This window comes from Aquarana catesbeiana, linkage group LG11, assembly GCF_042186555.1.
Source record: "Aquarana catesbeiana isolate 2022-GZ linkage group LG11, ASM4218655v1, whole genome shotgun sequence".
In the NCBI taxonomy this organism is placed as follows: domain Eukaryota; kingdom Metazoa; phylum Chordata; class Amphibia; order Anura; family Ranidae; genus Aquarana; species Aquarana catesbeiana.
In genome coordinates this window covers 69960203-69976978 of record NC_133334.1, presented here as the reverse complement: position 1 = coordinate 69976978, position 16776 = coordinate 69960203, and the positions used below count along the sequence as shown (strand labels likewise).

Here is a 16776-nt window from a genome sequence, read left to right as displayed (position 1 = left end):
TCAGAATCTGTCCAAATCATTGTAATGTCTGAACAGTTAAAGACGTGTTCTCGGAGAGTGAGCAGTGACTGTTCCCTTAATAAGTGGTTTTCAAAGTATCCCACAATAGGGGTGCCACAAAAGCAAAGCAGGGACAGGTACTGGAGCTACCACCTTTGTGAATACCTGAGGTGCAAGCAAGAAGTTGAAGGGAAGGGCAAAAAATTGGTAGTGTAGTGGCCCCAAAGCAAAGCATAGGAATTGCTGATGTGCTGTAAATATGTGGATATTAGAGTTAGCATCGCTGATGTCCATAGAAGCCAGAAATGATCCTTGTTGAAAGAAGGCGATGCTAAATTTGGTGGATTTTATGCAAATTTTTGCATCAGATATGGAATAGCTGCCCCCTTTGGGTTTGTGAACAGTAAACAGATTTGATTAAAACCCCTGAAAATGTTTGGCCACAAGAACTGGGTCCTTGATCCAGAAGACCTGCAAAATGTCTAATTTGTGAAATGACACAGGACGGATGGCGGTAGAAAACCAAAGGGGAAGGGATGGTGAGCAAAATTCCCAATTTTAGCTCTGAGATATTACCTCCCTCACCCAAGCATCTGAGACACAAGCTATGTATGCATCCATAAAGAAAGGTTAAAAATCTTCCACTCTGAAAAATGGAGACACACCTTCATGCTGAGGAGGGCTTGTCTGAGGATCTGGTTGACTTATGCCCCGTACACACGGTCGGCTTTTCTGACGGAAAATGTGTGATAGGACCTTGTTGTCGGAAATTCCGACCATGTGTGGGCTCCATCACACATTTTCCATCGGATTTTCCGACACACAAAGTTTGAGAGCAGGATATAAAATTTTCCGACAACAAAATCCGTTGTCAGAAATTCCGATCGTGTGTACACAAATCCGACGGACAAAGTGCCACGCATGCTCAGAATAAATAAAGAGATGAAAGCTATTGGCCACTGCCCAGTTTATAGTCCCGACGTATGTGTTTTACGTCACCGCGTTTAGAACGATCGGATTTTCCGACAACTTTGTGTGACCGTGTGTATGCAAGACAAGTTTGAGCCAACATCTGTCGGAAAAAATCCTAGGATTTTGTTGTCGGAATGTCCGAACAAAGTCCGACCGTGTGTACGGGGCATTAGAGTGCCAAATCTTGTAGCTGGACAGGAGTCTGTTCCTTGGGTATCTTCTGCTCGGGAAGATAGGTGCTCTTGCTACCAGTGGCAACCTTGATAATATCATTAAGAGCCGGTCCAAAAGCAGTTGTCCCTCAAAAGGTCATGCAGACTAAATACTTATTGAACAAAGATTCTGTAGTCCAGCACTTTAGCCAAAGTGCCCTAAATATATGTGCCAACATGAGACACATGCAGGAAATGAGAAGAGAAGATTCCAGCAAACCATCATAACTGCAGATTAATGCTACAGCCACCTGCTCTAGCCACCTGGCTAGATCCACAATGGGAATGGACCACTTATGCACAAAATCCTCTCCAAATGAATAGGAGCTTAATAAGTGCTTAGGGGTAGCAGATACAATGGATATAAAAAGTCTACACACCCCTGTTAAAATGTCAGGTTTCTAAAAATGAGACAAAGATAAATCATTTCAGAACTTTTTCCACCTTTAATGTGACCTATAAACTGTACAAAGTTTTGTTGAAAAACAAATTGAAATCTTTTAGGGGGCCAAGTAAAAATTAAAATAAAATAATGTGGTTGCATAAGTGTGTACACCCTCTTATAACTGGGGATGTAGCTGTGTTCAGAATTAAGCAATCACATTCAAACTCATGGTAAATATGAGTCATTACACACCTGCCATCATTGTAAAGTGCCTCTGGTTAACCCCAAATAAAGTTTAGCTGTTCTAGTAGGTCTTTCCTGACATTTTCTTAGTCGCATCCTACAGCAAAAGTCATGGTCCGCAGAGAGCTTCCAGAGCATCAGAGCGATCTCATTGTTAAAACGTATCAGTTAGGAGAAAGGTTCAAAAGAATTTGCAAGGCATTAGATATACCATGGAACACAATGAAGACAGTCATCATCAAGTGGAGAAAATATGTCACAACTGTGACATTACCAAGAATCGGACATCCCTCCAAAATTGATGAAAAGACAAGAAGAAAACTGGTCAGGGAGGCTGCCAGGAGTCCTACAGCAACATTAAAGAAGCTGCAGGAATTTCTGGCAAGTACTGGCTGTGTGGTACATGTGACAACAATCTCCCGTATTCTTCATATGTCTGGGATATGGGGTAGAGTGGCAAGACGGAAGCCTTTTCTTACAAAGAAAAACATCCAAGCCTGGCTAAATTTTGCAAAAACACATCAGAAGTCTCCCAAAAGCATGCGGAAAAATGTGTTATGGTCTGATGAAACAAGGTTGAACTTTTTAGCCATAGTTATAACAGATATGTTTGGTGCAAAACAACACTGCACATCACCAAAAGAACACCATACCCACAGTGAAGCATGGTGGTGGCAGCACCATGCTTTGGGGCTGTTTTTCTTCAGCTGGAACAGGGCCCTTAGTCAAGGTAGAGGGAATTATGAACAGTTCCAAATACCAGTCAATATTGGCACAAAACCTTCAGGCTTTTACTAGAAATCTGAACATGAAGAGGCGCTTCATCTTTCAGCATGACAACAACCCAAAGCATACATCCAAATCAACAAAGGAATGGCTGACCGGAAGTAGATTAAAGTGGATGTAAACCCACTGATCACCCAGATCAATCTAAAAGCACAGATTGAGGCAGTATAGCTAGAGAGACATCCTGCATGTATCCTCACCTTTAAAATCTAGCCCCCTTTTGCTGTAGGAGCCCCACAAAACTCGGGAATCGGTGGGCGGGTCTCCTTGCCGGCACTCAGGGGGTGGAGTCGTGACATCACATGACCCCCCGCCCACCTCTACACTCCCCCTCGCCAGGCAGCACCGCAAGGCCAATGCTTGCGCCTGGACAATGAAAAGTGCACAGATCAGCTCCTACTGCGTGCAAAGCACAAGCAGAGCGCGCACAGCCCCTATTCAATGTGCGCAGCACGTCACATCTACTCCGCGCCAGTGGAGGATTACTGGCCAGTAGCTTTGATCTCTCACCAATGCTAAGAGCTTGAGAAGAAAGGGGGGGGATGTGAAAATGGAATCAGAGACACACTCCCTCTGCTCGTGAATGAGAGAAAGAAAACAGATGTCAATCACAGCAGTGGGGGATGTGGCGACACTGATTTCTCTGTGTGTCAGTTTTTAGCCTAGTAAAAAAAGGCAAAAGGATTGCTCAGAGCTGGATTAACTCTGTGGCAAGAATGGGCACAGTTGAATTGACATCCTCTGCTGTACCAGGTAGATGTCTTCATTATTATTATTTTTTTTTTTTTTTCGTGTTTACATCCACTTCTAAATTTTGAATGGCCCAGCCAGAGCTCAGACTTGAATCCAATTAAAAAATTTGTGGGGTGATCTGAAAAGGGCTGTGCACAGGAGATGCCCTCGCAATCTGAGTGTTTTTGCAAAGGAGAGTGGGCAAATATTGCCAAGTCAAGATGTGCCATGCTGATGGACTCATATCCAAAAAGACCGAGTGCTTTAATAAAATCAAAAGGTGCTTCAACAAAGTATTAGTTTAAGAGTGTGCACACTTATGCAACCATATTATTTTATTTTTTATTTTTACTTCCCTCCACCTAAAAGATTTCAGTTTGTTGTTCAACTGAGTTGTACAGTTTATAGGTCACATTAAAGTAAAAGTACAGAAATTATTTATCTTTGTCTCATTTTTATTTTTTACATCACAGAAACCTGACATTTTAACAGGGGTGTGTAGACATTTTATATCCACTAACTTCTAAGGATACTTTCAATATCCATAAAGAAATAGATCGAAAACTGGGTTTAATGAAAAAGGTCTCAGCCTTAGGTTTTTTAAACAACCCAAGACTGGAGACTGCACTGGTAGAAGCAATAGGCTGATACTCTGGCTTCAGACTGGTGAGCAGTGTGTCAATAAAACTTCTTTAATTTGAGAGTAATACCAGTAGACTGTGACTCCTCAAGAGTTAGATCAATGGAGTAAATGTGAATCAGATAGAGTCTCTGCAGCTGATGGCATGACACATCACCCAGAAGATGACATCAGCACTAAGTAGCCACAGCATTAACTCTTTTCATGGCAAAACCAGCAGGAGCAAAGAGCAAGAAGTAAAGGCACCCAGCTACCCAAGTAAATGAGGTAACTCCTGGTGCTAGGCCTACTCTCAAAGGGAGTCTACAGAGGCAGGGCAATGTCAGTGGCTCTGGACTTGGAAAGTGCTCCAGTTCCAGAACAGTCTAGAATGTACCCCATGCAAAACCCAGGCTATTTCCACAACATTCAATGGGGCAGGGTTTGGACGCATACAAAATTTTAAAAGAAAAAAAAGTGCAAGCATAAGGGCCCATAGAGCCAACTTCCCTAAACTACAAACCTTGCTAGAAGATATAAATTGGGATAAAATCTTAGAAAAAAAAGAACACGGAGGAGTGATGGGTTTGCTTTAGGAGCATATTAAATAAGGGCATAGAGCAAACAAAAGTCCTGGATGGCTCAACTCTAATGTAAAAATTAACACAAAAGCAAAGGCGAAGGCCTTCCAAAAAAAACAAGGCTGAGGGATCATCATCAGCATTCAGACTTTACAAAGAATGCAACAAGATATGTAAGGGTGCAATTAGGGCAGCCAAGATGGAACACGAAAGACACATAGCGGAGGAGAGCAAAAAAAATCCCAATCAATTTAAGTATATAAACAGTAAAAAAGGGTGGACAGGCCATATTGGCACCATCAAGAATGAGGAAGGACATCTGGTTACAAAGGATGGGGAGATGGCGAAGGTATTGAATTTATTCTTCTTCTTGGTCTTTACGAGGGAATAGAGGGGCTTCAGTGACCAAAACTGCAGTGTTGAGTAGGCGAGCTGCCATCTAGATAAAAGGAAGGCGTGGTGTATCTGGATTTTGCAAAAGCATTTGACACAGTTCCCCATAAACTTTTACTGTACAAAGTAAGGTCCGTTGGCCATAGGGTGAGTAGATTGAAAACTGGCTACAAGGGCGAGTTCAGAGGGTGGTGATTAATGGGGAATACTCGGAATGGTCAGGTGTGGGAAGTGGGGTCCAATCCTGTTTAATTTGTTCATAAACGACCTGGAGGATGGGGTAAACAGTTCAATCTCTGTATTTGCGGATGACACCAAGCTAAGCAGGGCTTAGTTCTGGGCACCAGTCCTCAGGAAGGATGTACTGGAAATGGAGCGAGTACAAAGAAGAGCAACAAAGCTAATAAAGGGTCTGGAGGATATTAGTTATGAAGAAAGGTTGTGAGCACTGAACTTATTCTCTCTGGAGAAGAGACGCTTGAGAGGGAAAATTATTTCAATTTACAAATACCATACTGGTGACCCCACAATAGGGATAAAACTTTTTCGCAAAAGGGAGTTTAGAAAGACACGTGGCCACTCATTAAAATTAGAAGAAAAGAGTTTTAACCTTAAACTACGTAGAGGGTTCTTTACTGTAAGAATGGCAAGGATGTGGAATTCTCTTCCACAGGCAGTGGTTTCAGCGGGGGGCAATGATAGTTTCAAAAAACCATTAGATAAGCACCTGAACGACCACAACATACAGGGATATATAATGTAATACTGACATATAATCACACACATAGGTTGGACTTGATGGACTTGAACTTTTTTCAACCTCACCTACTATGTAACTATAAACTGGGCTTACAAAACACTTCTACAGGAGTTTTGCGTTTCGCCTGTAGAAGCAGCTCAATGTTATCCTGTGTCCATGCACATTAGGACATTTAGAGACAGAAAAAAAAACTCTTCTGGTTTGCATTTTTAGGAGGAGTTTTCTGGCAGAAAAAAAACGCTAAATGTTTCTAAAGGCCTGTACAAAAGCGCTCTATATAAGTTGTTTTTTTGCCAAAAGAACTGGCCTTTTTTATTTTTGTCTAAAGCAGTACCATAGAAACTTTACATTTTGTCTTGAATTCCTCCTGAAAAAATAGCTTGAGCCTCATAGCTATAAGGCCTTGTTCACATAGGGCGTTTTAATCCTTGCCCTGTGCAGAGCCATGCTTACTTACACAGGGATCCACACTTGTGTATCTTCCTGCCGGTAAACACGGCTCTGCACGGGGCATAGATTAAAATACCCAAATGTGAACAAGGCCTTAGTCTGGAGTAAGATTATTTTAGGCTTTTTTCACACAGAGGTCTCGACATCCGTGCCCATTAAGTGTGTGTCTGCATCCACACAGCAGACAGAACCGTGGTGGCTCTATGGGCAGTCGTTTTGAAACAGACATGTATCCGTTTAGGTCCGGAAAAAGCCACAGTCCTCTTGTTTTTTTTTTTTTTTTCCCAGATCCAAACAGACTCTGAGGTAGGCAGGTGTAAAACGGACAAAAGTCTGTTTACATCAACCTTCCCGTAGATCCACATGGAGCCTCCGATCAGGTCTGCCTTTAAAAACGGAAAGGCAAACCTTATCAGAAAGCCTGTGAGAAAGGGCCCTAAGGCACTGCTGCATTTGATTGCCAGTATCACTTGATTTATATAGAAAATGTGGTGATGTCACTACTGTGCTGTTCCTTGTCCTGTTTGCTGGAGTGGAAGCTGTACCTCACCTAGCTTCCATTTCATCCATTCCTTACATCGGAGCTATCTGAACCTCTCCTGCATCTTGAAAATTCACCCATCATAAGATCAGCAATAATAAGGAGGTGAGGGCAGCTCTCATATTAAGAAGCAAAGCCCTGCTCCTCTACTAAGATGGCTGTCTCCACATAGAGATGTGGTGTGGAACAAGACATAGTAAGTCAGTAATAGGGAAGCCAAACAAGCAATACTTTTGCCGCGTACACACGGTCGGATTTTCCGATGGGAAATTGGATGCGAGCTTGTCGGAAAGTCCGACTGTGTGTATGCTCCATCAAACATTTGCTGTTGGACTTTCCGCCAACAAATGATAGCAGGTTCTCAAAAAGTCTGATCATGTGTACACAAGTCCGTCGCACAAAAGTTCACGCATGCTCTGAATCAAGCAGAAGAAGCGGCACTGGCTATTGAACGTCCTTTTTCTCGGCTCGTCGTACGTCTTGTACATCACGTTCGTAATTGTTGGCCAACATTTGTGTGACCAAGTGTATGCAAGACAAGTTTGAGCCAACAACCTTTGAACAAAAATCCACGGTTTTGTTGGCGGAAAGTCTGATCATGTGTACGTGGCATTAAACTAGTGCTTTGTCCTCTGCCTTCCTTTTTTTCAGCACAGCTTTCACAGTTGAGGTTATTTTAGTGCAGTAGTCTGATCAATATGTGTCATGTTAGCCAAACCCAGTCTGGGCAGTTGCATTCTTTAAACAATGATAAATTATTAATTATTTGGTTTATTTTTATAAAGACTTATGCCAAAGCATAAACTGCATAGATGTGAATAAAAAAAATAAATAAAAAAACACAAACTTAAAACGGGTTTGACAATCTGTTTTAATTTATTAAAAAAATATAAAAAAGGCACGTCACATTTAAAACAATGCCAACAATTTTAGTTCAATTTAACATTACACATTTTTTATTGTACAAAATTGTATTAAAATTATCCTGCAAAGTGAAGACAAAAACAAATCTGGGGCAAAAAGAGGTCCTGTTACAACAACTAAGCATTACCATTGTGATTATCCTTAGTACTGGCTAGAAAATATAAGCACAATCCATGTTGCTACTGACAGCCTTTTTTTTTTTTTTCAGTTGGCAAAATGGATTTTGCATTTCTTAACATTTTGATGGAGTAACCAAGAAGAATTAAAAAAAACTTCAAAAACAAAAAAGAAGGTGCAAATTTACTTTTAATCTACCATCTAGTAATCTAAAATGTGTAGGTTTTAAAAAATAGGATAAATAATATTACTTTGAGCATCTGCTCTTTCACTGGATTTGTGTTTACAGGGTCAAAGAGTAACCAGGTCTAAGTGTTCAGGAGTTGGTATACATCAAGCGTAGGTCATCGGAATGGCCGTTCTGGGGCTGCATTGACCTGCTTTGCGTCATGTTTCTTTCTATCCTATGCGATATGAATTTGTATTGCATGAAAATCAGGTCTGTGTTTGACAGCATTCATTTTAGCAGCTTTTGACAGTAACACCCATGTGCACAAGTCCCAAATGTACAAGGACTTGCATTTATGTACAGAAACCTTGTGTTCCTGCAAGGGCTATGGACTTTTGCATGAGTAGTGGATGCTTACACGCTTCCAGCACCCAAGTAAATCTAGTGACATTGTGTTATCCAATTATAGGTGGAGATTATGGTAGTCTACATTCATCACTGGGTTTTATATAATTTGGTGACTCCAAGAGTGGGATTTTAACAGCATACTCCATGGCTGTTACCTTTTAGGCTCCAGTCACACTTGCAGATCTGAATGGGTACAACTTGGATGTGACTTATTGTCCCTCTGCAAAGTCGGACCCACTGTTGCATGTAAAACATTCAGGTAGAACTTTCATGCAACTTTTGAGGGTTAAAGCGTTTGTAACCCTAAAAAATGTTAAACAGCACAGTGCTTGTGCGATGTAATTTGGTCCCCCTGTAATACCTGAAATACCTGGCTGATCCTGCCCTCCCCCCAGGTAAACTGACCACGGTTTATCATGGCTGCTGAGCCCTGACACTGTGGTCAGTTTACGTGCCTCCGTCATCCGCAGGCCTGCTATGTCCTCTTTCCTCTGTCCTCTCCCCCTCCCTGCCTGTCAGCTAGTGACCATGCCCGCCCCCCTCCTGCTGCTGAAATTATAGTGTAAATTACACTCAGTCCCCTGTTACCGAGTCCTATACTGCAGTGTCTTTGCTTTGTAAAAAATATGCCCATTTCTACCTGAATTCACAGCGCCACTCACGTGACTCCTCGCCGCTCCCGTCCTCCCTGGCTGACGTCTCGACTCTCTCCTTCCCTCCCCCCCAGTTGACGTCCCATCTCTCCTACTCTCCTCCTGACTGATGTCAGCGGGGGATTCTCGTCCCCTCCCACTCTAGCTGTCAGATCAGGAGAGGGAGCAGAGAGGAGTCACATGAGCGCCGTTGTGAATTCAGGTAAAATTGGGCATATTTTTACAAGGCACATACACTGCAGCATAGGACTCTTTCTAACAGAGGGGATTGCGTGTAATTTACTTAGTGGCTTAACAACCACTTTAACATTGAAGTCTATGGCCCTCAAGTTGCATGAAAAAAGTAGGGCAAAACCCACTTTGAAGGCACTGTGACTAAGTTGCATATATATAAACAGTTATCATTAGAAAACATGTGGTACAACTTGTCATACGACTTTCATGTCCAAAGTCACATGACAAGTTGCACACGTGTAAATGGGGTCTAAAGCTCCATACACACTATTAGATTTTCTGCAGTTTTTTGTCTTCAGATTTACCAAAACCATGTAGTGCAAGGGCCTGCCTGATTGCATACAAATTGAAACTCTTAATGTTTGACCTCATATTATATGGTTTTGGTAAATTTGAAGACAAAAATCTGCAGAAAATCTAATAGTGTGTATGGGGTCTTAGGCTTACTGCTTCTCTATTAATCCATTAACAGAAACAGATACAGTTTTAAATATATATATATATATATATATATATATATATATATACACCCTGCCTCATGGAAATGTCAGTTTCCTGGCGGTCATGCTGGTCATAGAAACCAACTGCATGCTTGTTCCGGGTCAGTGACTCAGTTCGTACAAAAGTAACAAGATCATTAAACCCACAGACAGCCAAAAGAATAGCATTTTCTAAAATAAGTCAACTTATATGTTTCTAGGTCTATAGGCTTCATTTAAAAGGGAATATACAACAGGTACGGATGTATATTGTTATCTGTTTGTTAAAGTGGGGATTCAAAAATGAAATAGTAGGTTAAGCTTTAGGCTCTCTTTCACATAGTCTAGGTTTTATTTACTCTGCTGAAAAAGCAGGTTTTACAAAGCTCAGTAGCTAAAGCTAAAATTTATACACACAAGTGAAGGAGTTGACTTAGCATGCTCCACCCAAAGTTTCAATTAAACAGAAAGGAGGCGATTCACTAAAACTGTACATGGTAGCCAATCAGCTTCTAACTTCAGCTTGTTCCATTAAGCATTGACAATAAAACCTGGAAGCTGATTGGTTTCTATGCAGAGCTGCACCAGATTCTGCACTCTCCAATTTTAGGAAATCTCCCCCAAAGAGTCTAAAAGGAAAACATAATGCTCTACGAATCTTGTGTCATGTGTGCACTCTCTATCAAATGTGTATTTGTAAAGAAAATATTTTACATAAATAAAACACAATATAAAAAACATAAAACTAAAAAAGTATAAAAACTTAAAAAATGAAATATAATTGACATAAAAACCACAATAGTTTCACTTTAAAGTGAAACCGTGCTTATTCAAGTATTTACATATTCATAACTAGCAGTAAGTGTACTTTAAAACAAGCCCTCAATGTGGAACAATTCATCCTCAAAGTACACAGCACAAGCACCATCTCTGCTCACCCTGCCCCCCCTCCCCATCCCAGAGCTCCTACTCTGTGTTTACATTAGAGATTAGAAATCTGGAAGGCTGAGAAAAGCCACTTGAAGTGTTACTAAACCCACAACAGTAAAATCAGTCTGTATATGCAGTGAAGCATGCTTGTCGTACTTACTGTGGAACCTAGTGGGTTATTCCTCTGCATTGTGTAAAAAGGCTGTTTGATCCTTTATGCACAGATCCTTTCCTTCTTGCACTGTCTCCAAAACATGTCCGGATTACTGGAGTCAGGCTGCACATGCTCAGTTTGGAGAGTATGACTAGAGTTTTTTTTTTCTTGGGAGAGTGTATGTGATCAGCACGGGGCCAACCAGCACTGTCCAAACAGCGGGTCAGGGGTCCTGAATCCTGATAGGACAGTCAGTGCAGTATCAAAACTCCTCCTACAAGTTTTAACTGCTGATAAGAAAAGGTATTTAGCAGTTTATATTTACTAAAATAATTGCATTTCCATGTTCTGTGTACTGTGGGAGATCGAATATAGTGAATGCAGGCTCCTGGGTTTAGTAACACTTTACATCAGGGGTCTCAAACTGGCGGCCTTCCAGCTGTTGCGAAACTACAAGTCCCATGAGGCATTGCAAGGCTGAGTTACAAGCATGACTCCCACAGGCAGAGACATGATGGGACTTGTAGTTTCACAACAGCTAGAGGGCCACCAGTTTGCGACCCCTGCTTTACATGCTTCTGCTATAAAATTTGAGGATGAATTTCTCCAAATTGCTGCAGCTACAGAGATTAGTGAAGGCTTCTTTTAAAGCACCCAGCTGCCTGAATATAGTGGTGCTATTGAATAGTGCCTGCATCTGACAAGATGCAGGCAATGTTTGGCTAATCATTTTTCACACCGTTTGGTCTTGTTGAGTCAGCTGGGACCAACAGAGCCACCTGCAGCTCGAATTTCAGCTGATTCAGCAGGAATTGGCTGAAATTCGAACCCTCACTTCTTTACTCCTTTACTCCTCACTTCTGCTGTCTATGTGATGGAAGCTATCTCTTGATCATTCCTACACCAACATGAAGATTGTCCTTGGGCTTATAGGGCAAAACTGTAGTAGGTCGATATGACAAGCTTGAAACTGCTCTTTTCTTCTTCTTTCCATTTGGGTTTTTGACAGTTTCCTTTGGTGGTGGAGGTACATGGATAGGTTTCCATGGTATTGGATTATAAAAAGTTGGAGCAGGGTAAGAACTTCCATCATAATATCCTAAACAAATAAAAATGCACAATTTGAGGAGAGGAAATGGCAGGATGTGTGGTTTACACTAAAACATGCAAGTGGGTGAATGGGGAAAAGGGAGGGAGAGTCAAGCAGACAGCACATCTGTTTTATTATGACCTTATCGATGTATAGTTATATTAACCCACATAGCAGTTAATTTCAACATATGTGTTTTGTAAAAAAAAAAAAAAAAAAAAAGCCTATTTCTGCCATTCTTTCCATTTTATTAAGTGCTAAGCCTTACATGGACACAGGTAAAGGCTAATACATACAAAACTTAAACATATCTTTTACAGAGAAACACAAGAAAACTCTTAACCCCTTTGACATTTGGACATCGGTGTTCTGTCTGCTCAGCAGAAAGTATATGAACTTCCTGCATTTAAAGCCAAACTCCAATCAAACAAGTAAATGTATTTCCAACATCTTAAATATAGCGCAGCAGGGCTTCTCTCTCTTCTTCTCCTCACAGGACTCACAGAGCAGAGTCAGCTGCTGTCAGTCAAATTCATTGAGAAGGGAGTGAAGGGCAAGCTGAGCTGTGCTGTACATTAGAGCTGCACGATTCTGGCTAAAATGAGAATCACGATTTTTTTGCTTAGAAGATAGATCACGATTCTCTCACGATTCTCGCGGCGTAACATCATCTTTCACTTTACTGTTTCGTTTTTTTTTTTTTTATTCATTGAAGTGTATTTTTTCCCCAAAAATTGTGTTTGAAAGACAAATACAGGGCAAATACAGTGTGACATAAAATATTGCAGCAATTGCCATTTTATTCCCTAGGGTCTCTGCTAAAATATATATAATGTTTGGGGGTTCCAAGTAATTTTCTAGCAAAAAATATTGATTTTAACTTAAGAAACCACTGTCAGAAAAAGATTTAGACTTTAAGTGGTTAAACTTCCTGCATTTAAAACTTGTCAGGCTGCCTGGATTTATTTTTCACACAGAAGTTTAGCCCTTTGATCGGAAGAGTTAGTTACAATGTTTCATTTTAAAAACTTGTCAGACTGCCCAGATGTGTTCTTTTGACAGCTGAGTGAGCAGATAAGCCTCTCCACTTGTTATATGAAAGAATCGGCAAACTCTGCAATAGAGATCGTCAGGGGGTTGAATCGAGATCACGATTTTTAATGATTAATTGTGCAGCTCTACTGTACATGTCTATGGATGCACACAGACCAGCTCGCGAGTATGCCCACATGAGTGCCCCTTCAGCACACAGTTTGCTGAGGGAGCAATCGTAGAAGAGGAGGAGTGGGACCCCTGAAAAAAGAGGCAAGTGGCCGCTTTGCAGGCGCTTCGGCAGCGCTGCCCATTTGTTTCAATGGGCGGTGCGGGAGCGGTGTATACACCGCTTCTCTAGCGCCCCAAAGATGCTGCTTACAGGACTTTTTTTTAACGTCCTGGTAGCGCAGAGACCCAGTGTGAAAGCACTCGGCTTTTTTTACATTGGGGTGGCAAGGGAGGCGTTTTTCAGGTGCTATTTTTAGCCCTTTAGAGCCTGAAAAACGCCTCAGTGTGAAAGGGGTCTAAAGGTGGAATAAGTTCTGAAATGATTTATCTTTGTCTCATTTTTTAATATCACAGAAACCTGACAATTTAACAGGGGTGTGTAGACTTTTTATATCCACTGTATATTTTTATGGTATGTAATCCACCATTGGTAGGCTCTGAAGAAAGGGTCATTTGACCCCTGAAACACATCAGCCTTTACTGTGCTGCATGATATTGATGGTCGGAGGTTTTATATGGATATGAATCTGATATACAGTAATCCAGTTTGAGTTCAATATGTTTTACCCATCGTCAATAAGCAGTAAATACACTTCACGAGGCCAGTGTCCTCTGGTTTTCCTATGTTTTGTATGCACATGAATATATTTGTCCATAGCTAAACCTGCAAGGAATGACCCCAGAGATATCTTCCCCTCCATGTTCCATAGGGAAAACCATGCATGCTTAAGAGATTGGAGTGTGCATATTCTTATTCGAATACCATATATAAAAAAACCAAAACAAAAAAAAAACGCTCTATGTTGAAATATGCGATATCACATGTTGTGATGTACGTATTGTACATATTTTTATGGCTATATGCACATGGTTAAGCAATCACTGTAGTTAACGTGTATAGATTTGCATTTTCCGTATTAATGTCCTTCATTTACACATGGTCTTTGGAATGAAATGATTTATTTACACTCGATCTCTACTCCTTTAAGTGAACCATGAAGGTTATCTATCTGCCAATCACGTGGATGAGTGTGACAAATACACATGCCATAGCAAGTACCCCAGTTTGCCTCTTCAAGAATATAGGAACTGTGAGTGAGTGACCCGTGATTGACTATCACAGTTCCTGGACACAGATGCCTAGACACTGGCTGACAGCAGGAATGTGTGAAGCTCACAATGTCAGTATGTATCGGCCATGAGGACACAGCACCAAACAGTTCAGAGCAGCCCTAAGAGCAAGCTCTGGCATTTGTTATGTACAGGGGAGGGGGGTGTTTTCAGACAGCAATGAAAACTGTCAGCACTTTATGAGCTTCCAACAAAGGTATGAAAAGCATGCCTGGCCTGTCTCCACTCCAGAAAGGCAGTAAATGTATTTACCATGCATAAAACACTACTATTGTATAGGTTGTAAAGTTTTAAATAGGGGAAAAAAAATTACATTTGTTTTCATGCTTATAAAAAAAAAAAATCTTAAAAAGGCTTGCATGCTCCTGAGAAGAAATCTAAAGGAAAATTTGCATTAAACTAACACTTATCTGATGTACTTTTATAACCAGTCAAGTTGTATTAGTTTGTCAAAAAAGAAACAAAAAGCACTTCACTAAAATGTTATGGAACACAACAATGTCTTCTTAAACCAGATATTACTTACAGATCACCCTTGGAAGATCCAAGCAAGGGGATCCAATGGTGGGAATAAAGCAAATCAGCCCTTTATTAATCGTTTCCATGGCTCCTCAAAAAAATGCCAATAAGTTGGGATAACTTTACAAAAGAAATGCTTCAAGTATCAAGGCCTGCAGTCCTCCCAAGCTGTGATGACATGCTCAGGCTACGTTCACCTTTTGCAAAAAAAATATTAAAAATTAAAACAAATGCATCCACACTTGCAGAAAAAATAATAAAAAGGAGATTATTTTTTGCATGAAGAGCCATGGCCAAAAGTTTTGAGAATGACACAAATATTAATTTTCCTGGCTCTTGCTGTACTTTCTTGGGCACCCTGAAGTCTTCTTCACAAATGCAGTAGAGATGTTTTGTATGGGATTAAAGCGGAGTTCCGCTTAAATTAAAAAAAAAAAAATTAAAAAGTCAGCAGCTACAAATACTGCAGCTACTGACTTTTAATAAATCGGACACTTACCTGTCCCAGGGTCCAGCGATGCGGGGTAACGAAGCTCCGCTCCTCTCTGCGGCGCCAGCATTGTCACTGTGGGTGCCCGGCTGTGGCTTCACAGCTGGGCACGCACTGCGCATGCGCGAGCCGCGCCGTGACTGGCCAGGCAATCATCTGGGACCTGTGATTGTGTCCCAGATAATTGCCGAGAGGGAGGGGGAGAGGTGAACTTGCTTCCGGCGCCACTTTGCGCTGGGAGGAAGTGGGAGCTGGAACCCTCTAAAAAGAGTGTATCCACCCCCCCCAAAAAAATGACATGCCAAATGTGGCATCTCAGGGGGTCACCTTCCCTTAAAGCGGAAGTTCCATTTTTGGGTGTAACTCCTCTTTAAGTTCATTTTCATGTCAAAAAGGGACTTTGCTATTAATTGCAATTCATCTGATCACTCTTCATAACATTCTGGAGTATATGCAAATTGCCATCATAAAAAAATGAGGCAGCAGACTTTGTGAAAATTAATATTAATATCAATCTCAAAACTTTTGGCCACGGCTGCAAGCCTGTAAAGCATTGCATTTGCGATCAGTGGATCACCGGTGCAACGCACAGGCTCCTGAAGATTCTACCTTCAGCTACATGTCTGTACTGGAGGTATAGATTTTCGGTTACAAATCAAGTGTCGATGGACTACAAGTGCGGTAATTAATACCATTAAGAACTACAAGTCCCTCTGCCATGGTGGAAGATGAGACTTGTAGTTTACTCACAGATCTCTTCCGGATCAATCCACATAAATTTTCAAATGTGAGAGGACCTGTTGGGGAGAAGAACCCTGTGCTCCTGTAAGAGGTAGGGGGTGGGAGGCTTGGCACTATGGTAAATCCTAAATATGAATGTAACATGTTACATGGAATAAAAGGTGGACTTAAGCTTTGCAGAGCCAAGTGTAGAGCTGGTCTCCTTTCCCCAAACAGAACCCTTGTGTGGTGGCCTAGAGCATTTTAATCACAGCAAAGTGGGATGTAAACACAACTTTGGAAGACAGCAAGCTAAGCCAGGACTTGTCTTCATTAAAGGAAAACCATCATATTGGCATTTTCATAGGCTTTTGGGACAAATACAAATGCATACTTGATGGAGAAAGTGCAATAATTGTTTAAAGTGTCATAAAAGGCATTTTTTTTTTTTTTTTTTTTAGCTTTTGGATAGAGGGGAGATGGATTAGAACACTGTGATGTAGCTGTATGTGAGTTGTACAAGGAACTCTACATTAGGCTATATATGCACTGTATCACTAAAGGCTGCATCACTAAAAAGGCAAAACTTTATTTTTTTCCCATTTTGGATAGAGTAAGGGAGAGTTATAACTCCCTTCTGTTTTTCTTTTCCCATTTGTTTCCCATTGCGGAGATTTCCCTTAACTTCCTGTCCTGCAGCCAAAAAAGGAAGTGAGAGGAAATCCCTCCAAATTGAGCGAATCATGGAGTGTTACCAGGGTCACCAGAACTAGTGTCCTCATTGGAAGATTTCCCTCTCTATTCCCCCAAAATTTGGGAAT

The 16776-nt window shown here is 41.1% G+C and overlaps 1 protein-coding gene across 2 annotated transcripts in view; it reads right to left on the bottom strand.

The window, feature by feature from the left end:
* Positions 1-7531: 7531 nt before the first annotated feature.
* CCDC34 (coiled-coil domain containing 34) overlaps positions 7532-16776 on the bottom strand; it is a 46177-nt gene continuing 36932 nt past the window's right edge. For both annotated transcript variants that reach the window (XM_073604540.1, XM_073604541.1), the window contains exon 7: positions 7532-11841. In XM_073604540.1, the coding sequence (XP_073460641.1) occupies positions 11624-11841 (218 nt within the window). In that variant the 3' untranslated portion in view covers positions 7532-11623. The remainder of the gene's footprint in view (positions 11842-16776) is intronic.